The sequence below is a fragment of the Sapajus apella genome, unplaced genomic scaffold (assembly GCF_009761245.1).
Source record: "Sapajus apella isolate SASKATOON/1434 unplaced genomic scaffold, GSC_monkey_1.0 scaffold43, whole genome shotgun sequence".
Taxonomy (NCBI): Eukaryota; Metazoa; Chordata; class Mammalia; order Primates; family Cebidae; genus Sapajus; species Sapajus apella.
In genome coordinates this window covers 10607453-10634213 of record NW_022436983.1, presented here as the reverse complement: position 1 = coordinate 10634213, position 26761 = coordinate 10607453, and the positions used below count along the sequence as shown (strand labels likewise).

The window sequence follows — 26761 nt, the reverse complement described above, 5'->3', positions numbered from 1 at the left end:
TTGGCTTCTGCGTTTTTTCAGTTGGAATGGAGCTCCGTTTTTCTGAACTCCTCACACATGTACCTCCCGAGCTGTGGCACCCACAGGAGGTGGTGTCAGGAGACGGGTGGCTCAAATCCACCCCATGAAATGCTGGGGGAGGCGGGGACAGTGTCAGTGCCTCAGTTGTCCTATTCAGAAGTGGAGTTTTTCATATTCGCACTGGAACTCAGAGGAAGTAAGTCACGGAAGGCATCTGGAACAGTGACTGCATGTACTGTGCGCAGTGACATACATGCGCAACCGCTCCCCAGACCAGCAGCGGGCCCTGTGCTCAGGCCCCGGCCGGGGATTCAGGCCAGGGCTGCTCCTTGCAGGCAGTGTGGCCAACTGCCCACCAGAGGGCACCAGGAGGCTGGGCTGATGTTCAGAGGCCATGGACGCCCTCCTTTCTCTGGGAGGGACTGGCAGGCATTGGCTTCTAGGCTACTGCCGAGTCTACACTGGGCAGAGTCCTAGACAGGACCCTCACACAGGACGTCAGCTCCCTGCGGCCAGAGACGCCGGGGATCCCAGGAGCCTCGATTGCTGGCCACCTTGTGTTGACTGGCTGAGTAGTGGCCACACCAGCCTCTTCCACAGGCATTGGCCCCGTTCGGGAGAGGAGACCGTCTCCCACCGCCTGTCGGCTGCAGCAGCAGCATGTGCACTGTTGCAGGACCGTCCACATGTAAAAGTGTTTCCCATCTCCCTGCCTGGCAGCTTGGAGCTTCCCATCAGATGATCCCACTCTGGAGGAGTCCCCCATGGTCAGGGAAAGCAGCCACTGCTTCGGGCAGTGTCCCAGCTGACACACACTGGCTGTCAGGGCTTGAGCATGCTGCAGATTGGGTACTGTGTGTCTCGCCCTGACTCCTGCAGTCCATTCCAACCGTCTGGTTTGTTTTTTGTTTTTGAGACGGAGTTTTTGCTTTCGCAAGGCCAGAGTGCAGTGGTATGATGTCGGATTGCTGCAACCTCTGCCTTTGGGTTTCAAGGGATTCTCCTGCCTCAGTCTCCTGAGTAGCTGGGATTATAGGTACCCACCACCACGCCTGGCTACTTTTTTTTTTTTTTTTTGTGATGGAGTCTTGCTGTTCAGCTGCCCAGGCTGAAGTGCAGTGGTGCGATCTCGGCTCACTGCAACCAGTCTCCTGGGTTCAAGCAATTCTCCCATCTCAGCCTCCCAAGTAGCTGGAATTATAAGCAACCAGTATCATGCCCGGCTAAGTTTTGTGTTTTGGTAGAGACGGTTTCACCATGTTGGCCAGGCTGGTATTGAGCCACCCACCTCAGGCTCCCACAGTGCTGGGGTTACAGCCATGAGCCACCGCACCCAGCCACATGGACAGTCTTGAAGGGGAGGCTATTTATCCCTGTTTTATAGAGGGAAGTGGGGTACACAGAAAATGGCTCTGGGGACATGGTGGGGCAGGGTGGGAAGACCCGTACCTGGAACCATGAAGGTCCCAGTAACAAAGATGGCCTCCCCTGCTCCCCCAGCCTGCCCCTGGCTGAGGACAGTGAGCCCATGTGACCTGTGGCCACCCTGAAGGGGCTTGAGAGCTTCGTGAACATCCAGAAGACCCTCACCTGCCCTTCCAGGGGCAGCATGGGTGGCCAGTACAGAGTGCTAGGGAATGGGAGAAGCCTGCAGTCAAAAGGTAGAGAAGGCAGGCTTCCCACAGGTGGCTCTGAGTGTTTTTTTTTTTTTGAAATGGAGTCTCACCCTTGTCCCCCAGGCTGGAGTATAGCGTCGCAATCTTGGCTTACCGCAACCTCACATTCCTGGTTTCAAGCGATTCTTCTGCCTCACCCTCCCCAGTAGCTGGGATTACAGGTGCGTGCCACCACTCCCAGCTTTTTTTTTTTTTTTTTTTTTTGTATTTATAGTAGAGATGGGGGTTTTGCCATGTTGGCCAGGCTGGTCTTGAACTCCTGACCTCAGGTGATCTGCCTGCCTCTGCCTCCTGAAGTGCTGGGATTACAGGCATGTGCCACCCACATCTGGCCTTTGGCTCTGGGGTTTTCTCACCTGCAAAGTTGCTGCCTCCCGCTGCTGTCCTGCCCCATCAAGCCAGTAGCCTTGCTGGCCAGTACCCTCCACTCTCAGCGGCTCCTTGGGCTCCCAGGGAAGAGTGGAAAGGGCTGGAAGGATGGCGGATGGGGAAGTGGACTTGCCTGTTCCTGCCTAGTCCTGCTCCACCCTCAACACCTGCCCCAGCCCCACATTGGAAGGGCAGGGACCTGAGGGAAGGTCTCAGGATCTGGCTTAGCTGGTGTCACCACCAGCCAGTAGCAATGGAGTCCACTCTCCAGACTAGTAGTACTCAGCAAGCAGGGATGTGGGGAGGGGAGAATGGGGAGACAGGAACAGCCCCTTAAGCGCTTTGGAAGGGAAATGGGGGTCACCCCCTGCTGAGGGAATTCTGGGCACTGAGGCAGCCAGGAAGGGAGAGGACTTGGTGCCTTTAAAGAACTAGAAGGGCTGGGTGTGGTGGCTCATGCCATAACCCCAGCACTTTGGGAGGCCGAGGCAGGTGGATCACCTGAGGTTGGGAGTTCGAGACCAGCCTGACCAATGTGGTCTCTACCAAAAATACAAAATTAGCCAGGCATGGTGACACATGCCTATAATCCCAGTTACTCAGGAGGCCGAGGCAGGAGAATCTTGAACTCAGGAGGCGGAGGTTGCAGTGAGCCGAGATGGAGCCATTGCACTACAGCCTGGGCAACAAGAGCAAAACTCAGTCTTAGAAAAAAGAAAGCTAAAAGATGGCCTGTCGCAGGTTGGGAGGCCTATGGGAGGGCTGGAATCTCCAAAACCCTCAACTGCCTCACACTGGGTCTCCAGCACTCCCCAACATCCACCCCCCACCCCACCAGTATTTCCTGGGTTTTTTTTTTTTTTTTTTTTTTTTTGAGACGAGGTTTCGCTCTGTTGCCCAGGCTGAAGTGCAGTGGCACATTTCGGAGCCTCTGCCTCCTGGGTTCAAGCGATTCTCCCAACTCAGCCTCCCAAGTAGCTGGGATTACAGGTACACACCACAATGCTTGACCAGTTTTTATATTTTCAGTAGAGATGGGGTTTCCCCATGTTGGCCAGGCTGGCCTTGAACTCCAGGTCTCAAGTGATCCACCTACCTCAGCTCCCAAAGTGCTGGGATTACAGGGGTGAGCCACTGCACCTGGCCCTGTGCCTGCTATGCAGGCAGTGGAGGGTTGTGTTCACTGCTGCAGAGATATGGTCTCCCAGCCTTCAAGAATGAGAGTGGCTAAGGAATTAAGGTACCACATCTTTCTAGGGCTTTATGTAAGTTACTCCAGTCCACAGAACAACCTTGAGACAGGCACAAGTCTTGCCCAGTTGGTGAGGAAACTGAGGCACAGGGCCCACTTAGCTGGTTTTCTCACCTTTGACAGGTAGAGGAAGCATTTCCTCTCCTTCCCTACAGCAGTAGGGAAGCACGGCTCCAGGTGACCTTTGCAGAGGACAGTGGGGAACAACTGGGACTGGGGCCTTCTGGAGCACATCTGTGTCTAGGGTGTGGCCAGTGAGTCTTCAGCCTCAGGCCCAGGGTGGTAAGACTTGGCAGCAGGAGCTGGAAATCCAGACTGAGTAAACCGTCGGTGCCTAACTTAGAGAAGTTTGCAGCATCGTGCAAGCCCAGCAAACCCAGCTCTGCTGCAGGTGTCTTAACAGCCAGGGCTGGAAGGTGGCTCTCTGCAGGTGCCATCAGGGCGGTGCTGCTGGGTGCCTGGGAGGTAACAGGAGGAAAGGGTGTCAAGCTGCCAAGGTCTCCTGCGGGGCCCTTAGACAGGTGGGGCGGGAAGGGCCCAGGGCTGACCTGAGAAGCCCTGGGTGCGGGTCTAGTTAGGGTTAGAGGAAGGACGAAGTCAACTACCCTAAGGCAGCCCTTGGCAGAGGTGGGCGAGTTCCCTGGGAAAAGCCTGTGTGGGTGGGAGAGTGGATATTTTGTCCCCCTCTGTCTCTCTTCTGGCCCTAGGGCTGCCCTCTTCCCTTTTTCCCTAGAGATGGAGCCTAGCACTTGGGATCCAGAGTCCCCTCTCCCTTTGGCTTTTCCAGACTATCTGAAAATATGGGGAGGGATGAGCTCATCATCCCTCCCCATATTTAAGATTCATTTGAAGGCCTGGTCTGTGTCAGTCCCAGGCTGGTATAGGGAACAGAGCCGTGAATACAAGAGGGCTCTAGTCCACAAACCCTGTACCACCAGGCAGGCTAACAAGAGGTGGTGCGTCAGGTGTTCCGGGAGAGCTGGCACACCAGGACGCAGCTCCTGGATGAAGACCCGCATCTGATCCAGAGACCGGCCCCACTGCCTCAACCCTGGCTTCTGCCTCTCAGCTGCTTTGCTTCCCTGGGGTGACCCTCCTCTACCGCCCCAGCAGCTGGCAGAGGCTGGCCAGTTCCTGCCTGTTGCCCACAGCCCCGGGTGCTGGGACCTAGGCTAGTTCAAGGCCCAGCTCTGCCCTCAGCTCCCTGTGGGACAGGGACACAGGGCTCCCTTCTCAGGGCCTACCCTGAAAATTTGAGTGTCCTAGAGAAGTCATCGCCCAGGAGCAGCAGGGCAGGAGCCGCAGCGCTTGTTAAAGCTTAACAGCATCCCCATGCCATTAACACAGGGTTGATCAGATGGGAATGTGCGGCTTTGGGCCCTGGAGGGGGCAATTGAGGCTGTCAGTCCAGGTCCGCCCCTGCTGTGCCTTCTCTCAGAGGCCACACCTATAGACCCAAAACGACCAGCCCCTCCACCTGCTGAGGCCAGCTGCCCACTGGGCATGACACCACCGTCACCCTGGGCCTGCCCCCTCCAGCTCCTACCCAGCCCAAGGGGAGGCCCTCGACCTTCCTCCAGCCTGGGCCTGGACTCTAGACCCCGCTTGTCAGTTACTTAAACCAGAGCAGCATTTGAATAAAGTCCATTCGAATAATGCAAGCCCAACCACTTCCTACCATAGACGTGATTTAGAGATGAGGGGAAGGACAGCAGCTCATCACATAGCCACGTCTCTGCCCCTCACAAGCAGGCCAGCATGGCCATAGGACCCCCTTCCCAAACAAGGTCACCGCCAAGATGCATTCACGACCGCCAGCGCTTTATTGCCTATCTAGTAAATGCCTATTGGCTGAAAACTTTTCTATCTTTTCCCCACAGGGGTTCAAGCTGGCGGCATTTGCCATCCTACGGGGTCCGAGGGTCAGGGTGGACGGGGAGGAAAGGGTTGTGTTGCCTTGACTCTCCAGCCTCCTCTACTTGGCAAGGAGCCTTGCTGCTGCATGGTGACGTGGGCCATCCATGCTTGGGCAGAGCTGGCAACTCCAAGGCCCGGGTCTAAGGCACCATCTTCCACCATTTGAAGGCAAAAGGCACCCGGCGGACGGTGGCGCAGGCACAGATGTCTCCCACATCTGCCAGGTAGCAGTCGAAGTCACTGATGAAGGTGCACTTGAAGCCCAGGGGCTCCAGCAAGAAGCGTATCTTTTCTTCCAGGCAGCAGGTACCCTTGATTTGGGGCCCAAAAGGCTTGGGGATCCCCAGGTTCTTGCCCATCACAATCATCTGCAGCTGTCAGAAAGACAGGGTGGGCGAGGCCTGGACAGGGGATCAGAGCCCTGGAAGCCAGCCCCCCACCTTCCTCCCTGTGGTCAGATCAGCCCAGACCAGGCGTAGCAGGCACGCGGCCACTGCCTCCAGGTCAGTAAAACCTAGCTTACTTCTGCTCAGCCCCCTCCAATGGCTCTTTCTCAACAGCAAGACATAAAATCCTGCCTGGCCAAGGTCGGGCATTGTCAACTTCTCCAGCTTCTCCTGTGTTTCAATTATTCTGGCCCCTTACTGTCTGGACACACCACATAGCTGCTATCTCCAAAGGAATGCTCTCCCCACCCCCACTTCGTCAGCCGACTTCTGTGTCTCTTTCATACCTCATTTCCTCCTCAGAGCAGCTTCTTGCCACTATTCACCCCAACCGGACCACACTGAGCTGATAGTAAGACACACTGGGTGGGCACTGTGGCTCACACCTGTAATCTCAGCACTTTAGGAGGCCAAGGCGGTAGATTACAAGGTCAGGAGTTTGAGACCTGCCTGGCCAAGATGGTGAAACCCCATCTCTACTAAAAATACAAAAATTAGCTGGGCATGGTGGCAGGTGCCTGTAATCCTAGTTACTCAGGAGGCTGAGGCAGGAGAATCACTTGAACCCCGGAGGCGGAGGTCATAGTGAACCAAGATGGTGCCACCACACTACTCCAGCCTGGGTGACAGAGCGTGACTCTGTCTCAAGAAACAACAAAAAAAAAACCTATGTGTGGTTGAGGCAGGCAAGGCCTGTGTCCCCAAGACTCAGGGAAGAGGTAATGTTTAGAGAGCTGGGGAACTCAATTGCCTCCGTTCATTTTCAACACCTAAATAATGGGTCAGTTGTTGCATGAGAAAGTTCAGATGTGAGCCACAGTTGGCATAGACTTGGTGAAAAGACCTCTTGTGCTCACAGCAGCCCCCGCCTTTTTTTGAGACGGAGTCTCACTCTGTCGCCCAGGCTGGAGTGCAGTGGCACAATCTCGGCTCACAGCAGCCTCCCGGGTTCAAGCGATTCTCCTGCTTCAGCCTCCCAAGTAGCTGAGGTTACAGGCGCACGCCGACATGCCCAGATAATTTTTGTATTTTTAGTAGAGATGGGGTTTCACCATGTTGGCCAGGCTGGTCTTGAACTTGGGATCCACCCACCTCAGCCTCCCAAAGTGTTGGGATTACAGGCATGAGCCAGCTTACCTGGCCACAGCCAGGTAAGCTCTTGATTGCAACTTCTGATTTAAAGTAGGAGCAGAATGGTTTTTTGGTTTGGTTTTAAGAAAGCCTTGGTTTGTTGCCCAGGCTGGAGTGCAGTGGCTCAAGCAATCATCCTGCCTCAGCCTCCTGAGTGGCTGAGGCTACAGACATGTGCTACCACACCCAGCTATTTTTTTTGGGGGGGGGGAAAGACAGTCTTGTTCTGTTGCCCAGGCTGGAGTACAGTGGTGAGTGGTACAATCTAGGCTCACTGCAACCTCTTACTTCTGGGTTCAAGGAATTCTCCTGCCTCAGCCTCCGATTAGCTGGGATTTCAGGCATGCACCACCACACCCAGGTAATTTTTTGTATTTTTAGTAGGGATGGGGTTTCACCATGTTGGCCAGGCTGGTCTCAAACTCCAGATCTCAAGTGATATGCTTGCCTCAGCCTCCCAAAGTGCTGAGATTACAGGCATAAGCTGCCTTACCTAATTTTTTAGATGCAGGGTCTATGTTGCCCCCACTGGTCTCCAACTCCTGAAATGAAGCAATCCTCCCCCCTTGACCTCCCAGCATGCCAGAACTACAGGTGAGCCACCACGACCAGTCAAGCAGAACAGAATGCTATTTTAAGTGCTGATATACCTCCGTATAGCAGACACTGCTTCCCCAGACCCTGGGGACAGCGAACGGGAAGACTCGCCCGGAGGCAGCTTCCCAAGGCCTCACTGCCAGCAGATGCACAGCAACCTTGACTTTGGGTACACTGCACCCTATCTGAAGTGGGCCTGACAGGTTCATCCTTTAAGACTACAGGGCAGCTCACTGAGGCTCCTAAAGCACCTGGTCCATCTCAGCCTTCAGGCCCAGTGCACCTGCTCTCAGGCAGGGCCGTCCCTCACCAAGATGTGGGAGAGGGGTCTCCTTCCATTTCCTCATCGGCACCATTATCTGTCCCCCCCATCTCCGCAGTCCAGCACAGTGGGGGCCTAAACGGGCCCTCCCCTGCCCAGGGGTGCCCAGTCGCCCCCTCACCAGGTTAGGGAAGTATGGCCTTGCGAAGAGCCTCTTGGGCTGCTGATCAGAGGGAACATTGGTCAGCTTCTCCAAGCAGAACAGCTGGGGAATCTCGATGATGTCCTGTTCCACCAGGCCCAGCTCTGTCTTCAGGATGTCGTGGTTCAGATGAATACACTTCTGTGGGGCAGGAGGGGAATGGGAGAGCTCATCAGGAATTAAACAGTTTCCTTCCATACTGAAGGCAGGTGATGACCCGACGCCACCATTCCCCATCACTTGCTGTGTGCCAAGGAGCCTCACATACCATGCCAACCTTCTGATGAAGTGGGCACAGTTCCCTTTTCACATGGGGAAGTGGAGGTTCAGGAAGGACCTGGTCTTTAGTCCAGGATCCCACAGTTAGACAGCACTGGGTATTTCCCCAACCCAGACCAGCTGAGCCCAATACCCAAGTGTCTCCCTAGGTCCTGAAACAGGCTTCAGACATGTACCCAACACACCTAAGCTATTTGTCACCAAGGGCTGGGAGATGTGGTATCAGCCCCATGCCTGGTTGGTACCCACCCTGCTGTACCAGGGCTGTTCTTGCCAAGATCAGGGCATCCATGCACTGTGTATGGCATAGAACATTCCTTGGGAACATTTCTGGGAAGGGTAAGGACCTAGTGAGCAAAGCAATTTTGCTGACCATGCAACCTCGGCCAAGAAACTGCCCTTCTGTGGGCCTCAGCTTCTCCCAGAAGTTGAGGGGAGACTCTGCTTCTCACAGCAGATTATTCACTAAGATCTCTGAAGGCTTGGCAACCCTGAACACCATTCTTGGGACTGCTGTGATGGGCCACTTCAGAAAGCATTGAATAGGCCCTCTTGAGTCTGATGCTCAGCTCAGCTGGCCTCTTCAAGGAGGCTGCTGAGCTCTGTCATTTCCTAGGAAATGGACCCCAGGCAGCTTGAGCAGCATAATGAGCAACACGTGAACTTGGGAGTCCAGACCCAATTCCCTAAATGATTATCTCGGGCTAGTGGTTTTACTCTGCCTCACTATCCTCGTACACGAGAGGCATTTTACTTTATAGGACTGTCTGCAGGGTTTGTAGTAAGGAATCCTGCACAATACTTGGGCCATCATTGGTTCTTAGCTAGGAACTGCCTAGATCGTCAGGGCTTTTCCAGCTTGGGGAAGAGACCAGCTGCACAGTCACAGTCAGTAACCCGCTCTGACAGTATCTGTGCAAGCAGGATCTGCCAATGGTCCCGACATGCCACTGCGCTTCTCCCTGCCCCAGTACCACCCCAGGTCCTCAGCCATCTGGCATTGTGGAAAGCTGCTTGCTATTTCCAGCCCTCTTCTAAGCCTAAAGGTGCATCGTGCTGCGTTTTTGACTCCAGAGCCCTAAACTCCTTACTCCTCTATTCTCCCTGCACTGGCATATGGCCAGCTCTAGCCCCGGACCAAGGCCTGGAGATATCAGGACCTGGAGAAAAGGGTGGCAGGCAGCTGCCCCCCAACCGCTCACCCCCTAGGAGGGGTAGATGGGAGCTTTCCTGCAGGACCCACAGCACCAGCCCTTTCTTGGGGATGGCCCCCGTCACACTGGCCCCTACCTCCACGTATTCATTCTGCTTCCTCAGGCTTTCATCAGCCAAAAGTTGGTCGATGGTTTTGGCTTCCCTTCCTGTAGGAAGAAGTAGGCAGCAGGCCCGCTGGTCAGGCAGTTACAACACTGCCCAGAGCTGGGCAGACTCGGGCTGGGTTCAGCCACCCGGGTGTGTTCCTGGGCCAGAGACCATGGTGAGAGGCCTGGCCAGTCTCCAAGGACCACGCCCTCAGGTCTGATGTCATCCTCTTGGGGACTGACCAGGGTCCACACTAGAACACCCAGGCAGGACTTACTGCCATTGGCCACTGTCCCCAGCAGGAGGGGGAGCAGCCTGTGCCAGGCTCTGAGGGATACAGCCTAGAGTTTGTTAGGATGGCTTCAGCCCCTACAGCCCTGATGCCAATACAACCTGGCACTTTCTGCCTGTGACCTTGATGAGGTAACATTACCTTGGTTCCTCCACTGCCTCATCTTTGGGACAGGGATGCCCAATTCATTTGCCAGCTCTGAGGTGACAGTCTTTGTCATGTGGTTCATGCTCAGCAGATGTCACCTTCCATGAGGCTTCTATGACCAGGAGTTCCTAGGCCCCACCCCAAAGGCCGAAAGGCTGACTATACGGGAGGCCTGGAGCCAGGTGGAAATCCTGCAGTTCTGACAAGCTCCCAGGTGCACCGGCCCTCAGATCACACTTTGGGTATTGAGGGTCTAGAAAAACCTAAAACCCTCAGCCCCTTTCTGTATGTCTACAGTCTTTATGTTTTGAAATCGAGTCTTGCTCTATAGGCCAGGCCAGAGTACAGTGGCGTGATCTCAGCTCATTGCAAAACCTCTGCCTCCCAGGTTAAAGTGATTCCCCTGCCTCAGCATCCAGAGTAGCTGGAATTACAGGAGCGCGCCACCACATCCAGCTAATTTTGTATTTTTAGTAGAGACAGGCTTTCATCATGTTGGCCAGGCTGGTCTCAAACTCCGGACCTCATGATCCACTCGCCTCGGCCTCCCAAAGTGCTGGGGTTACAGGCGTGAGCTACTGCACCAGGCCCATTCCCACAGCCTTTAGATCAGAAGTGCTATGCCACCAGCCACACAACCTCTGCTTGTCCACCTGTGTGTGTGTGTGGTGTTTTTTTTTTTTTAACAGTGACCAGGAGATCCACCAAGTCCCCATGCCTAGGTACTTAACCCAACGTGCCCTGAATAAATCCAGGCACTAACATTGCTGACACCTGTTTTCCCCCCACTTGGGGCCACCTGTGTGCTAAGTGAGCCCCTGTCCAATACATCCTAGCAGCCTCTAGGCCCTCCCGGAACATCTGGTGTACTTGTGTTGTCCTGGTACCGCCGGAGTGGCCCGGAAGTAGGATGTTCCAGTACAGCAATTCCAACAGCTTTTGTGCCTCCATGGGGTCCTTTCTGCTAAGGGCGACAGAATGGCTACATAGAAAGGGCCCCTGGGAAAAGAAGGACCCCAGTCCGTCCTGTGGAAAGGGTGTTCCCTTACTGTTAGACAGGAGCTGATCTGCTCTAACTCCATCAAACAGAAAAGCATCACCATAGCCTTCCTTCTGTTTCTCTTGGAAGAGTTTGTAGCAGGCACCGGGGCTGGCCAGGAGCAGCTGGAAGCCCTGGGAAAGAGAACTTGAGTCAGAAGCCAGCTTTCTCAGCTGGGCATGGTAGCTCACACCTGCCATCCCAGCACTTTGGAGGCCAAGGCAGGTGGATCACCTGAGGTCAGGAGTTCAAGACCAGCCTGGCCAACATAGTGAAACCCCATCTCTACTAAAAATACAAAAATTAGCCAGGTATGGTGGTACATGACTGTAATCCCAACTATTCGGGAGGCTGAGGCCGGAGAATCGCTTGAACCCAGGGCCGGGAGTTACAGTGAGCCAAGATCACGCCACTGCACTCCAGCCTGGACAACAGAGCGAGACCGTCTCAAAAAACAAAAACAAAAGCCAATTTTCTCCCTAGAATCTTCCAAGAGTCCCCAACAGAATGCATGGGGACATGGTCAGATGTCCCCTCTCCAGCCCCCAACACAGACCTTTTTGCCCTCACTCTTCTCATCTGTGGGGATGAAGCACATGAACTCATCCACGTGGCCAGTCATTAGCCAATCAGAGTAGAGCTCCACTGGTGCTTGGACCTGCTGGGCATAGAGGAAGTCTCGGAGGGTCTTACTCATGGCCCGGCCCTCCACGCTGGAAGGAAGATGGAAAGAACAGCCCTTGAGCCAGTGTGGCCCAGGCTGGTTGCCCGCCACTTGGTGTCATGCTGCCTCCAGGTAACTGGCTTCCCTGACCATTGGGTGGAAGAGCCAGTCCACAGAGGATGGGTTATGAATCCCTTACTCTGAGCCCACTCAGAACGAAGCCAAGTGTTTCTAGACAGACAAGCCTGGACACAAGTATCATTTTGGAATTATGGCCACCAAGAAATCCAACCACATATCTTACAAATGACATCCTGGTGGACCAAATTTCTCCTTTCAGTTTAAACTCTGGAATCAAAGAATAAGCGGTTTATCCTAACCTTTAGTCTCCCACGTGAATCAAAAGTTCAATATCCTTACTTCAATTTAAGAAGTGGTCCACAAGGCCAGGTGCGGTGGCTCATGCCTGTAATCCCAGCACTTTGGGAGGCCTAGGCAGGTGGATTGCCTGAGGTCAGGAGTTCAAGACCAGCCTGACCAACATGAAGAAACCCTGTCCCTACTAAAAAGACAAAATTAGCCAGGCATGGTAGTGCACACCTGTAACCCCAGCTACGCAGGAAGCTAAAGCAGGAGAATCACTTGAACCCAGAAGGCGGAGGTTGTGGTGAGCAGAGATCGTGCCATTGCACTCCAGCCTGTGCAGCAAGAGCAAAACTCCATCTAAAAAAAAATTTTTTTTTTGCCAGGTGGGGCAGCTCATGCCTATAATCCCAGCACTTTGGGAGGCTGGGGTGGGTGGATCACGAGGTCAGAAGTTCAAGACCAGCCTGGCCAAGATGGTGAAACCCCGTCTCTATTAAAAATACAAAAATTAGCCAGGTGTGGTGGCGGGCACCTGTAATCCCAGTTACTGGGGAGACAGGCAGGAGAACTGCTTGAACCTGGGGGTGAGGCTTGCAGTGAGGCGTGATCACACCACTGCACTGCAGCCTGGGCAACTGAGTGAGATTCCATCTAAGAAAAAAAAAAAAGTACACAGAGTATGGACCTGCTGAGGTTCTATGGGAAGCAGGTGGGGCCAGGGGAACAGCCATGGTCCCTGCCTTTCATCTGAAGGCATCTGGCTCTGTGGCTCACCTGGGGTAAAAGCTGCTGCCCATGAGGATTCTTCCCAGTGGGTATTCTTTCCCTTGGACCTTGACAGGTGGGGACACCATCACATTCCCGATGGAATCCATGCTGGCCACTTTATGGTCTTCAGTGTTGTGGGTCATGTAGCCAATACCGGGGCTCTGGAGAGAGACCCGGCCGGGGAAGGGGCGTTACTAGGGGCTTTTTTTTTTTTTTTTTTTTGGCTTAACATTATAGTCACAGGAGCAAATAATCACTAGAAATAACTTTTGATTGAGTTTTGTTTTTCCTTTTGAGACGAGGTCTCGCTCTGTCGCCCAGGCTAGAGTGCAGTGGCGTGATTATGGCTCACTGAAACCTCAAACTCCTGGGGCTGAAGTGTTCCTTCTGTTCTAGTGATCCACGAGGGTCACCGCACCAGTCTTATCCCTCAATCTGGGCTCTCAGGTAGATGTCCGCATCCCCCTGCCCCTGCCCCCACCGGCCCTCCCCCTACTTAGTGTCCCATCATTTCTAGGCAGGCACGAGGCCTGAGAGATTGGACTGAGCTCCGATCAGCCAAGCCAAGCTCCACACCAGTGAGTATTTCATGGGGAACTCATCGAGATTGGGGGCTCGAGGCGTGTCGAGGATCAAGGATGTGGTCTTGTGGGGCGCCTGGGTGTAGCAGAAGGCCATCTCATCCTGGAAATAGACAGAAGACGGATTACTTGCCAATTGCCCATCTCCCTGGATCCCCTTTAGGGATAAGGACAGTAAGAACCCCCTTCCTTCCTGCCAACTCCTGCTCAGCCCTCAACACTCAGCTCATATGCCATCCCTTCTTGAAGGCTCTCTGATCCTGCTTTCCACCTCTTCAGGTTTAAGACTTGAGCATCCATGGCTGGGCGCAGTGGCTCATGCCTACAATCCCAGCACTTTGGGAGGCCGAGGTAGATGGATCACTTGAGCCCAGGAGTTCGAGACTAGCTTGGGCAACATGATAAGACCCTGTCCCTACGAATATATATAAACTTAGCTGGGAATGGTGGCTCATGCTGGTAATCCCAGCTACTCAGGAGGCTAAGGCAGGAGAATTGCTTGAACGCGGGGGATAGAGGCTACAGTGGAGCCGAGATCATGCCACTGCACTCCAGCCTGGGTGACAAAGACTTGAGCAACCAGATTCTTCCTTCTTTTGTAAAGAATCCATTCACAAGCCTCACTGGCTTGCATTCTGAGTCAACTCTGCTCTGGTGCCACTCAGGAAGCCACCATGATCTCCACCCTATACACTGCAATGCCTTCAAGTGTCCCTTCTATTCTTGCCCACTCTCAAGATCTGTTCCCTACATCTTAGCTGGAGAGGTCTTTTGAAAACCTAAACTGTAATCTTTCATTCCCGATTCATGCTTTGAGTGTCTCTTACTTGCCTTTAGCTTAAAGGGTGCTAGGAAGAAGCCCTGCCTCTCACCTTTGTTCACGGATCTGGCTGCACCCAGCCCTCTTCAAGACCTCCAAGCACACTCCCATGTTTTTTTTTTTTTGGAGACAGTGTCTTGCTCTGTTGCTCAGGCTAGAGTTCAGTGGCATGATCTGGGCTCACCACAATCTTCGCCTCCTGGGTTCAAGTGATTCTCCTGCCTCAGCCTCGCGAGTAGCTGGGAATACAGGCATATGCCATCACTCCTAGCTAATTTTTGTATTTTTAGTAGAGATGGCGTTTCACCATGTTGGCCAAACTGGTCTTGAACTCCTGACCTCAGGTGATCCACCTGCTTCGGTCTCCCAAAGTGCTGAGATTACAGGTGTGAGCCGCCATGTCTGGCCACACCCCGGACCCCATCTGATCTTGTCAGTTGCTCTTTTGCCTGAAGAGCTCCCACTTTTGAGATGGAGTCTCATTCTGTCACCCAGGCTGGAGTGCGGTGGCCCCAATCTGAGCTCACTGCAACCTCTGCCTCCTGGGTTCAAGCAATTCTTCTGTGTCCCAACTAGGTGGCACTCCAGGTGTGTGCCACCACACCTGGCTGATTTTTGTAATTTTAGTAGAGATGGTATTTTGCCATGCTTTCAAAGCCATTTTTAAACTCCTGACCTCAAGTGATCCACCTGCCTCAGCTTCCCAAAGTGTTGGGATTACAGGCGTGAGCCACCAGTGCCTGGCTGGGGTCTCCTACTTTTAAATCCCGGCTACCCCTGCCCCAATCTCTGTATGGCCAGCTCCTTGGTTCCTTTTCATTTGAGGGTTTTCCCCGTCTATTCTTAAATGGCCTCATTTGGTCTAGTGACTCACTGCATCATCTCACCCTCTAACTTTCATAACACTTAAAAGTTCTATACTTGGCTGGGTGCGGTGGCTCAAGCCTGTAATCCCAGCACGATGGGAGGCTGAGGCAGGAGAATCAAAAGGTCAAGAGATCGAGACCATCCTGGCCAATATGGTGAAACCCTGTCTCTACTAAAATACAAAAATTAGCTGGGCGTGGTGGTGCGTGCCTGTAATCCCCGCTACTTTGGGAGGCTGAGGCAGGAGAATTGCCTGAACCCGGGAGGCGGAGGTTGCAGTGAGCCAAGATCATGCCACTGCACTCCAGCCTGGCACCTTGAGACAGAGCAAGACTCTGTCTCAAAAAAAGAAAAACATTCTACCCTTGCTAACATGGGACACATGTTCCGATTTCTCTCTGGTGCTCAGGATGGTGTGCCTAGCATGTGACAATTACGTATCTACAGAGGACAGAGCTCTAGAACTGAAGGCTGACCAGGGATCTAGACTTGCTGCCATGCCAGGGTCAGGTGGGACCCAGGGCACTGGCCCAGCTCTCAGCCTTAACCAAAGGCATCAGACCCTTCAGGGGCCTGGGGGTTAGGGTTCTGTGGTCTTGAACTTGTGTACATTCTGCAGTGGGAAGGAGGTTGGACTCTAAACTTTTCTTTGACAGAATCTCCCTCTGTCACCCAGGCTGGAGTGCAGTGGTGTGATCTCAGCTCACTGCAACCTCTGCCTCCCGGGTTCAAGCGATTCTCCTGCCTCAGCCTCTCGAGTAGCTGGGACCAGGGACACGCCACCATGTCTGACTAATTTTTCATTTTTAGTAGAGACAGGGTTTCACCGTGTTAGTCAGGATGGTCTCAATCTCCTGACATGATCTCCCTGCCTCAGCCTCCCAAAGTGCTGGGATTACATGCATGAGCCACTGCACACACCTGGCTCTCTAAACTCTATTCTTCAGTGGCCATAACTCAGGCAAATCTTCATCTGAGCCTCCACTGAAGTCCTAAGAACGGGGCCACTCCTGTCAAGGCTCTGGTCAGCTTTAGGGTTAACCAAAAGCCTGTGACATTCCTCCTAGATGCCACATACTGAGTCTCCCCACCCCTCCTCCACAGGCAGGTTCCCAGGCAGGATATTACCTGGAGCCACCTTCCCAGGCGGCTGGGGTCCTCATAGACAGAGGCCACCTGGCTGTTGCTCTTCTCACTCAGCTCCGTCACTGTGTCCACAAAACCCTGCAGCTGCAGCTCCCTGCCATGAGAGAAGCCAGTTCTGGGAAGGCTTTCCAGGCTCCCTTACGGGTCATGACCTCCCTATGCCAGGAGGGGTCATATCCCTGCCCATGAGGTCGACAGAGCAACCATCCCCTGACCAGCACAAGCCAGCAGCTCAGAGCCCATCTTGTCCAATGCTACTCAGCCTTGCCCGTGGCAGAGCAAGGTCAGGAAGTGCCCTGAAGGGAGGGAGGCGTCCTGGTTGCATCAACGAATAGCAACACAGACTTCTGGCTGGGCGCGGTGGCTCACGCCTGTAATCCCAGCACTTTGGAAGGCCAAGGTGGGCCGATCACCTGAGGTCAGGAGTTCAAGGCCAGCCTGGGCAACAAGGTGAAACCCTGTCTCAACTAAAAACACAAAAACTAGCCAGGCATGCTGGTACACGCCTGTAATCCCAGCACTTTGGGAGGCCGAGATGGGCAGATCACTTGAGGTCAGAAGTTCAAGACCAGCCTGGGCAACAAGGTGAAATCCTGTCTCAACTAAAAATACGAAAATTAGTCAGGCATGGTGGCGTGCTCCTGTAATCCCAGCTACCTGGGTTGCTGAGGCAGTAGAATTGCTTGAACCTGGAGGCAGAGATTGCAGTGAGCCGAGATCGCACCACTGCACTCCAGCCTAAGCAACAGAGCAAGACCCAGTCTCAGAAAAAGATAAACATTCAGTCCCATGGCGTTCATCTTCCCTGGGGCCCCTTCTGGGCCCGGGCTGGCAGCTTGGCCTCACTGGGACCTCTAGCCCCTGATGGCTTTGATCCATCAACCCTGTTCCTTTCCTTCCTCCTCAACCTTGCATTCGGTGGGGCATCAGAACACATTCTTGTCCTTCTCCTTGAGCTTATTTGCCTGGCAAAATCCAATCTGCTTAGACCTAGTTCTACATTTATTCTTCCTGGAAAAAGTTACTTAGAATAGATGGAGAAAAACCCACGATGACCGCTTTCTTTAGATCGCCAATTTCAACAGGTCCTTGGCACCATCCAGCCATCCTGCTGTTTCCTAGTCGATTCTGTGCGTTCCCTCCTGAACCATGGCGAGTGGCCCTTGCACACCCACATTAAGGCTGGTTTGACTTGCACACCCATCCTACCGGCTGGGCTCCTGCAGTTGCCTTTTCCTTTTTCGTGGGGGACGGAGTCTTGCTCTGTTGCACAGGTTCCTGATTGCAGGAGATTGTGCAATGGCGCAATCTCGGCTCACTGCAGCCTCTGCCTCCCAGGTTCAAGCGATTCTCCAGCCTCAGCCTCCTGAGTAAGTGGGACTACAGGCACCCACCACCATGCCCAGCTAATTTTTATATTTTTAGTAGACACAGTTTTGCTGCATTGGCCAGGCTGGTCTTGAACTTCTGACCCTCAAGTGATCCGCCAGCCTCAGCCTCCCAAAGTGCTAGGATTATAGGCGAGAACCACCATGCCTGGCTGCCTTTTCCTTTCTATTAGTATTTCCCATCCTTGCTAGAGCATTCTATTAGCATTAACCTTCGCCTCCTACCTTAAAAAAAAAAAAAAAAAAAAAAAAAAAGACAGCCTTCACATAAGGAATTTGTAATAAGGGACGACGTGGCAGTAGTCACCTGGAGGCGGCTGGTATGGAGCAAGTGGGGCAGGGATGTCCTACCTGCAGACCAAGCCCACCGCTAACGGCTATGCTCCTGCCACCCTGGCTTGAGCCACGCTGTCTAGACTGGTCTCCCATCTTTTATTTGCAGCCGACTTCCCATGCGGCCAGAGTGATCGTGCAGACAGAACCCTTGGTTTCCCACTGGTTGTGCCTTCAGGACCTGTTCTTTTCTCCCTACGCATGCGGCTACGTAGCGGAGACTGTTTCTGGGTTCCCTGAAGCCGGATGTGGCCTTGTGTGTGTTCAGGCTTTTGGCACGTGAGAAGTGGTTCAGGAGACTTCCAGGCCACCAGCTGCAACAATAGGCGGCAGCGCCTGGATCCTGGCTCCTTCTCCTTCCCTGGGGCCCAGTCCTGGACCTAGGAATGTGCACACCCAGCCTCCATCGAGGAGGATGCCGCCCCGAGGGAAAGCTTAACAAGACTGAAAGGAACCAGGGCCCCTAAATGGCAGTGGGTGAGCAGTACCATCTTCCTGCAGGCATCCAGGTGACAAAGTTTTCACCACTGTATTCGGGGTGGCTATGGCCCCAGACACCTCTCCCTAACGCCCAGGGCCCACAGGACTCTGCTCCTTTCACCAAGCCTGCCACCACCCCTTCCTGGGCTCACACCTGTTCCTCTGCTGGCTCCATAGGAGCCTCATCATCCCTGGAACAGGTTCTCATCCGACCTCTCCATCCTCCGCCCTGCTTTAGAGCACTGGGCACTATTTAAAACCAAGTTGTTTGACCCTCCCATAAGAATGGGGGACTGTCTCATTCACTGCTCCATGCCCAGCTTTGGAAATATTCAGGCAGTATTGGACTGTCTTGGGTCAGATCCAGGCAACTCAGATCAAAGGGTTACACTCACCTGGTGAGAGGTCCTAACCATCTTTACCCACCTTGCCCTGCATACAGAAAAGGGGGTGCCAGTTATAAGAACCGCCTGGCACAGTTGGCCTGAGGGTCTCTCACCTGCACAGATAAACCTCCAGAGGCACCTGGGTGCAGGGAATGAAGATGCAGGGGGCCACCCGAAACACCACCGTGTCTTTGTACAGCGGAGTCTCTGGAATTAACTAGAAGACAAGGTTCTGTTAGCAACCTGCTTCCACACCTACTCCTTCCCCTCCTACCCCCAGGCTTCCGGCCATCAGCCCAGCCCCAGCTGGGCCCCACCTGCCTTCTGCAGCTCTGCCTCAGCAAACCAAGCTCTGCCCAACTGAGGGAGATGCTTTCCCCCACCCGAGCATCCCAGCCCATGGACTCATCTATGTGAGGACATACTGGGTCTTGAGACTCCTCCACCAGGGATACAGAGTAGGTGATCAGGCCTGAGAATTCAGCGGACGGAAACACCATAGCTTCGAGGTAGAAGGTCTCTTTCAAGTGGTCCCCGAGGAGGGCCAAGGTGTAGGCATGCTGGCTGGGCCCGAGCACCAACTCAAAGGTACTGGAGTTGTCTTCTAGGAGAGAAGGAAGGGATGGACCGGCCACTGAAGTAACCTAGTATGGGTCACCATATTTGATGGTCAAGGGTACCAGCTCATTCCTCATATCAGAGGCAAGGCTGGGAGTTCCAGGAGGGTTGGAGCTGAACTGGCTCAGCCTCCCTGTTTCTAGCATTCAGGGCTTGGTGGAAACCAGATGTTCATATTCAAGCGAGGGCCAGTTAGGCACCCATGCTCCTGGAAGGCCTATTACACGCCAGGAGTCGGAGCTCGGGAGGCAATGCCTTCAAGACTCCTGGCTGGTATGAAAACTCAGGGTGGTTGGCTCTACATTTTGACCCAGGAATCCAACTCCTGTGATGATAGCATAAAGTCCTAAAGGTGAGTAACTGTCCCAGGCTGGGCTTGGCAGCCTCATCTGAAAAAAGTCACTCTTAGTGATGCTAGAAGGGTCAGTGAGAACCATTTATTGGATGGATGACGCCTCCATCAAGGTTTCTGAAGAAACCAAGTGTTCTTGTGATTATACATGTCATGTCTGTCTCCTAGTTTTAGGTCATTAAATACAGAACCATGCAGAGGGGGATCAGAAGGAAGCTGACCACATGCAGTGGTTGTCTTTTGCTAACTAGATCCTAAGAGTCTTTTTTTTTTTTTTTTTTTTTTTTTTTTTTTTGAGATGGAGTCTTGCTCTGTTACCCAGGCTAGAGTGCAAGGGAGCAATCTTAGCTCACTTCAACCTGTCTCCTGGGTTCAAGCGATTCTTGTACCTCAGCCTCTGAAGTGGCTGGGACTGTAGTGTGCACTACCATGCCTGCTAGTTTTTTGTGTTTTTAAGCAGAGATGGGGTTTCACCACATTGCCCAGGTTGGTCTCCAACTCCTGGGCTCAGGCAATCCCACCTGCCTTAGCCTCTCAAAGTAGAAGGATTACAAGTGTGAGCCACTGTGCCCAGCCCAAGTCTTTGTTTTCTATGCCAAAGATGACCCTGACCCAAGTTTCTCCCACCTGGGCCACTAGAACTTCTTTCCTGGCCTGTTCCTCCTTATCTGTTCCTGATGTGGCAACTGTGGGCCCGATGATGGCCATTCCTGCTTAGGACTCCTGGTGATGCCTAGGTGCGGTGGCTCACACCTGTAATCCCAGCACTTTGGGAGGCTGAAGAGGGCAGATCACGAGTCAGGAGTTCAAGACCAGCCTGACCAACATGGTAAAACCCTGCCTCTACTAAAAATACAGAAATCAGCTGGGTGTGGTGGCATGTGCCTGTAATCCCAGCTACTCAGGAGGCTGAGACAGGAGAGTCACTTGAACCCGAGGCAGAGGTTGCAGTGAGCTGAGATCACACCACTGCGCTCCAGCCTGAGCGACAGAGCGAGACTCCGTCCAAAGACTCAGGTGATTTCCTATTTTCTTATTTCAGGGACTCCTAAGCTAGGTTTACTTTGGCCACCAGAACCCCAAGAGATCCAGGAACTGTAGCATCCTCAGACCTTTTGCACGGCACTGCCAGCTGCCTGTCTCCAGCTCCTCCCGCATGCCAGTAGGTGGCTGCAGCTGTGGCCATGGCTGCCCCAGTCACATGCTGCCCTGGGTCCTTGGCCTCTTGGTCTGGGACGGGGCCTCAGCAGCCCTCCCGTGGACTCTGCAGTTCTGCAGCAGCCCCTCCTGGGAGGCCCTGGGGATGTTGCTCACAGACCCGGCCTCCGTCCTGCTGCTGGCTGTGAGGGAACTGGGCCCACCAGGACCACTCCTGTGTTGGTTCCTGCTGCTCATCTGCCTAGAGGCTTCACCAGGTCTGAGCCAGGCCTCAAGGGGCAAGACCAGACAAGGCAGTCTTCCCCCAGGAACCCCTGCGACTGCCCAGTGCACACAGCCCTCTTGACCTGTTATAATCAGCTGGCCCGTGGCACCCAGCCCAAGAGCTGCTGCATACCCAGGGCCTGCTACCGTTCTGGGGACCCGGGCTCCCTGTGGCCATTCCACCCAAGAATGATTCACCACCAAGCATGGGGGTCACAGTCTGCTTGCCACAAGCCCTTACTGGCTGCCTGTCCCGCGGTGGACCCCCCGGGGACCCGTCTCATAGCTAGTTTGTTTGAAGCACAGCTAGCACTTCACTGTGGGCTTACTATCTTTGCTAGGGCTGCGACAGGTGTTGCAGGCTTGCAGGCTCACATCCCTCACGACACTGAGGCAGGCATTAAACAGAGGCCAGGTCAGTGCACTGGCTCAAGCCTATAATCCCAGCACTTTGGGAGGCTGAGGCGGGTAGATCATGAGGTCAGGAGTTCAAGACCAGCCTGGCCAACATGGTAAAATCCCATCTCTATTAAAAACAAAAATTAGTTGGGCATAGTGGTACATGCCTGTAATCCCAGCTACTCAGGAAGCTGAGGCACAAGAATTGCTTGAACCGGGACCCCTGGAGGCAGAGTTTGCAGTGAGCTGAGATCATACCACTATCTTTCAGCCTGGGCTACAGAGCTAGACTCCATCTCAAAACAAGAAACACACACACCAAAATCCAGAAACCAAGAGGCCAGAAGCCCTGCAACCCAGGCACAAATGCTGCCTCTGCCTAGAAGGCCCTTCCTGCCCTCAGTCCTCACTGAGCTGCCCGGAAGGCGTCAGCTATCTCTCAACTCTCTCTGCCTCCTCTGGGGGCATCTTAAAGGGCTCCCCTCCAGCCTCTGCTTAGCCTCTGGCTGTCCATCTGTCCTAGCAGCTCTCAGAGCAGACAACATGTTTATTCTTCCAGAGCTGGATCTTCAGGGCTCAGAATACTGACGATTCAAGCTGAGCTTCTTCCTACCTGCCGTGTAGTGCTAGACCCGCAGGAGGGCGGGAACCTCTTGGCTCTTCACTGACACTTCGAGACCATTTCTCACCCCAGTCCCTGTGAGGCGCAGGCTATCAGATAATGCCAGCTATCCCTTTCTTTTGGGGACTATATCATCCCCTCCATCCTTCATGGATTGTTCTAGCACCACTTGCCTCCACCACTATTGTCACTGGCATCTGACAACGGACTAGAACACCCAGACTTTTTGATCTCTGACCTTATTTCAATGAACGTGGGTTCTACGCCACCTTAGACATCCATTACAATGGTCATAACCCAGACTGCACGCCACCTCCAAGGCAGGCTTAATGCCTTCCGATTTATTTAGCTCACCTATGCTCCCACCCCAGGGAATCCCCAGCCTCAGTCCCAGATCCTACCACCTATCCCCACCCTCCACCCTCACTTCCCTTTTGCCCTTATCAGAGCTCAAAACCCCATCACTACATCCTCTTATACACTGTCCATTCCCACATCCTTCTATAGTTTACTTTCCTGGAGAATCTCCATTCTGGTCTCACCAGGTCTGTCTCCTGGGTTCACGCGATCCTCCTGCCTCAGCCTCCAGAGTAGCTAAGATGATGAACAAGCTTTATGATGAGCTTTAAAAAGCTCACTCTTGCACCTGAGGATCTGGAGAAAGCCAGCACACTGAAGGGCCTCATCTCAGGCTATGACCGGACCTCAGAGCAGACCGCCAGCACTACTCAAACACAATTGTCTCGTTTCTGTCCACTGACTCACCTGTATTCCACAGTCTTAAAGGCGATCCTCCTGCCTTGGCCTCCCAAAATGCTGGGATTACAGGTGGGAGCCACCATGCCCAGCCTGTTTAGAGCTTTGTCTTCTGGCTTTCTATCCAGGAAACATGTCAGATCTTTCCCCTAGAATCCATTTCCCGAGCCCTGTTGGATCAGTTCCACCTAACACACCTGTCCATCACCACCAGCTTCAGACATGCTCGACTGTGTGCCAGCCCTCTGTAATTACCACCATACATCTCCCATTATGGAGGATTCCTTCCATGGCCTAGATTTATCATGCCTCTTCATTTCAACCTGGGTTTTCACTGTTCTTGTCAGGGCCCCTAATGACCACCATTCTGAGGACTGATTTCCCTATGGGCTTGGGCGCCTTAGTCTATCAACAGCATTTGCCAAGGTCACCCACTGCCTTCCTTTGCCCAGGCTAGAATGCAGTGGTGCAATGTCGGCTTACCGCAGCCTCTGCCTGCTGAGTTCACACAATCCTCCTGCCTCAGCCTCCCAAGTAGCTAAGATGAGCAAGCGCCACCACACCCAGCTAATTTTTGTATTTTTAGTAGAGGGGGTTTCACCATGTTGGCCAGGCTGGTCTGGAACTCCTGACCTCAAGTGATCCACCAGTCTTGGCCTCCCAAAGTGCTGGGATTATAGGTGTGAGCCACTGCACCTGGCCAGGCTTCTTTAATAAAAGTAATCTCTTGTTTATCTTCGAGACAGGGTCTCACTATGTTGCCCAGGCTGGTCTTGCCTGGGCACAAGTAATCTTCCTGCTTTAGCCTCCCAGAGTACTGGGATTACAGGTGTGAGCCACCACACCCAGCCTGTTTCTAGAACCCTGTATTCTGGCTTTATAAAGCAAATTTTTAAACTTTTTTGCTGTATCTTTTTGTGGTTCAAGCTTTCGCATGTTTCAGAGTCCCCTGGAGGGCTTGTGAAAACATGCTGGCTGGGGGCAGTGGCTCACGCCTGTAATCCTAGCACTTTGGGAGGCTGGGGCAGAGGATCACAAGGTCAGGAGATCTAGACCATCCTGGCCGAAATGGAGAAACCCCGTCTCTACTAAAAATACAAAAATTAGCCAGGCATGGTGTCAGGGCACCTGTAATCCTAGGTACTTGGGAGGCCGAGGCAGGAGAATCGCTTGAACCAGGGAGTCGGAGGTTACAAGTGAGCCGAGATTGCACCACTATACTCTGGCCTGGGCAACAGAGCGAAACGAAATCAAGAAAAGAAAAACATGTCATGTTGCCCTACCCTAGATTGTTGAATAAGTTTTTTGTTTTTCTTTTTGAGACCGAGTCTTGCTCTGTCGCCCAGGCTGGAATGCAGCAATCTTGGCTCACTACAAACCTTGCAACCTCCGCCTCCCGGGTTCAAGTGATTCTCCTGCCTTGGCCTCCAGAGTAGCTGGGATTACAGGCACATGCCACTGTACCCGGCTAATTTTTGTATTTTTTAGTAGAGATGGGGTTTCACCATGTTGGCTGGGATGGTCTCGAATTCCTGACCCCAGATGATCTGCCTGTGTTGGCCTCCCAAAGTGCTGGGATTACAGGTGTGAGCTATGGCACCTGGTCCCTAGATTTTTGAATAAGCTTTTTCAATAAAGAAACCGGTGGCTTGCTATAATCTGCATGATTGAGTATGGCGTCCTTAGCATGACACATGAACTAGCAGACTCCAAGGCCTGCCTGGCCGAGCCCACCTACTTTAGCATTGGTAGGCCTTGCAGGGCTAGAGGAGCTCTTGTGGCCTGAACTAGACCTAGACCCCTGGGTTTCTTAGGCTCGCTCCAGCCCACATGTAAGATGACCATGTCCAAGCTGGGCTGCCTTTTCTGGTTAATCCCAGGCTACGTTGAAATCCAGCTGTGACCTGTGGGCTGAAGAGATTGGAGGAGGAGACTGAGCTAAGGCCCTAGAGTGAAAGCCAGGAAGTGGCAGGGGCTCGCTCTCCAATGCTGGCAACAGAGATGGTACCCTCTGAGAACAAGCACAGTATAGACCGTAGGCTCCCCCCATTGCCCAGCTGAAGGTAAGCACGGTTTGGAAGAGAAGGTAGCAGGCTGGGCCAGGTGCAACAGCTCACACCCATCATCCCAGCACTTTGGGAGGCCAAGGCAGGAGGACTTTTTGCATCCAGGAGTTTGAAACCAGTCTGGACAAAGTGAGACCCCGTCTCTACAAAAGAATGAGCCAGGTGTGGTGGCACACACCTGTCATCCAAGCTACTTGGGAGGCTGAGGTGGAAAGACAGTTTAAGCCCAGGACGTTGAGTTTACAGTGAGCTGTGATCACACCACCGCACTCCAACCTGGGCGACAGAGCGAGACCCTCTCTAAGGAAAAACAAAAAGCATGCTGGCGTGTCCCTCCAGAAGCAGAGCTCTCTCAGATTCAGAGGCACTAAGTACTGAGTTAGTTCAGGGAAGTCAAGACTTGCACAAAGCTGCTTTGCTGGAGCTGGACAGGTCTCCCTCCTAACCAGCCCTCCATCTGTAGAATAGAGCATGCTGCCTGCCTCCCAGCCAGAGGGCTGAAGATGGGTGGCCGGTGACTGGGATGTAGGTGCTATGATGGCCGCTGCTCTAGCTTTGGGCCTCGAATTTCCGGAAATTTAAGATAGTGAGTCTTGGTTAAAAGTAAAGATGAGCCGGGTGCAGTGGCTCACGCCTGTAATCCCAGCACTTTAGGAGGCCGAGGTGGGCGGATCATGAGGTCAGGAGATCGAGACCATCCTGGCTAACATGGTGAAACCCCATCTCTACTAAAAATACAAAAATGGGGTGGGGTGCAGTGGCTCGTGCCTATAATCCCAGCACTTTGGGAGGCTGAGGCAGATGGATCACGAGGTCAGGAGATCGAGACCATCCTGGCTAACGTGGGGAAAACCCTGACTACTAAAAATACAAAAAATTAGCTGGGCATGGTGGCATGTGCCTGTAATCCCAGCTACTCAGGAGGCTGAGGCAGAAGCATCACTTGAACCTGGGAGGTAGAAGTTGTAGTGAGCCGAGATTGCACCACTGCACTCCAGCCTGGTGATAGAGGGAGACTATCTCAAAAAAAAAACAAAGAAAAAAACAAGAATGAAGATAGATTCTCCTGAGAGGGGTCATTGGGAGATGTGATCTAATCTGCATAAGACAATAGCCTCTGTTTCGGCTCATTTGCCTCTTCTCTTCCAGCCTGCCGGGAGGGCACAGCTACCCCCATTTTACAAGTGGAGAAAGTGGCTTAGAGGTGCAATAACTCACCCATGTGTACAGACTTAGCCTATGGCGAAGGTGGCAGCCAGAGAATCCTAGAAACCCAAGTGCAGCCACGACAGCCCCTTATCTGCAGCTCTAGGTCTCCAGCAGGCTTCTGCCAGGGACCTTGGTGGGAGGAGGTGTGGGCACAACTTGCCCTGGCACGTTGAGAACAAGGCAAAGCTGGCGCTGGCACAAGAACACTCACTTCGGGGCCAGTAGACTCTCGCCTTCTTCGACTCTTCCTCGGAGGTGTGGAGGACCAGCCGATATTTCTTTAAGAGGCAGCTGGGGCCTTGGACCTTCAGTGTCATCTGAGACAGATTCTTTATTTCTGGGCAAAAGACAAAGCCAAGGTTGGGGAATGCCTGGAGGCCAGTGCTCTGGGGGTGGAGGGAGGGGCAGCAGAGAGGGGCGGGGAGCTTGAACAGAGTACCAAGGACTCCCTGCCTTTTGCTAGGGCCCAGGCCTGAAGCACTGCACTTCACTGCTTGTTCTAGGTGACCACAGGCAAACTGCAAACCGCAGGGCCTCCTTTTGAGTGAGGATGGCATTTATCCCCCGGTCCCCACAAACACAGGTC

At 53.4% G+C, this 26761-nt stretch overlaps 1 protein-coding gene across 1 annotated transcript in view; it reads right to left on the bottom strand.

The window, feature by feature from the left end:
* Nucleotides 1-5118: 5118 nt before the first annotated feature.
* Nucleotides 5119-26761, bottom strand: part of PADI6 (peptidyl arginine deiminase 6) — a 35403-nt gene continuing 13760 nt past the window's right edge. The window contains exons 8-18 of the mRNA XM_032301209.1: nucleotides 26387-26512; nucleotides 19157-19335; nucleotides 18845-18948; nucleotides 16127-16238; nucleotides 13307-13414; nucleotides 12737-12891; nucleotides 11489-11645; nucleotides 10943-11066; nucleotides 9443-9513; nucleotides 7853-8014; nucleotides 5119-5609 (exon numbers count right to left, since the gene is read on the bottom strand). Coding sequence (XP_032157100.1) covers nucleotides 5376-5609; nucleotides 7853-8014; nucleotides 9443-9513; nucleotides 10943-11066; nucleotides 11489-11645; nucleotides 12737-12891; nucleotides 13307-13414; nucleotides 16127-16238; nucleotides 18845-18948; nucleotides 19157-19335; nucleotides 26387-26512 — 1532 coding nt within the window. The 3' untranslated portion in view covers nucleotides 5119-5375. The remainder of the gene's footprint in view (nucleotides 5610-7852; nucleotides 8015-9442; nucleotides 9514-10942; nucleotides 11067-11488; nucleotides 11646-12736; nucleotides 12892-13306; nucleotides 13415-16126; nucleotides 16239-18844; nucleotides 18949-19156; nucleotides 19336-26386; nucleotides 26513-26761) is intronic.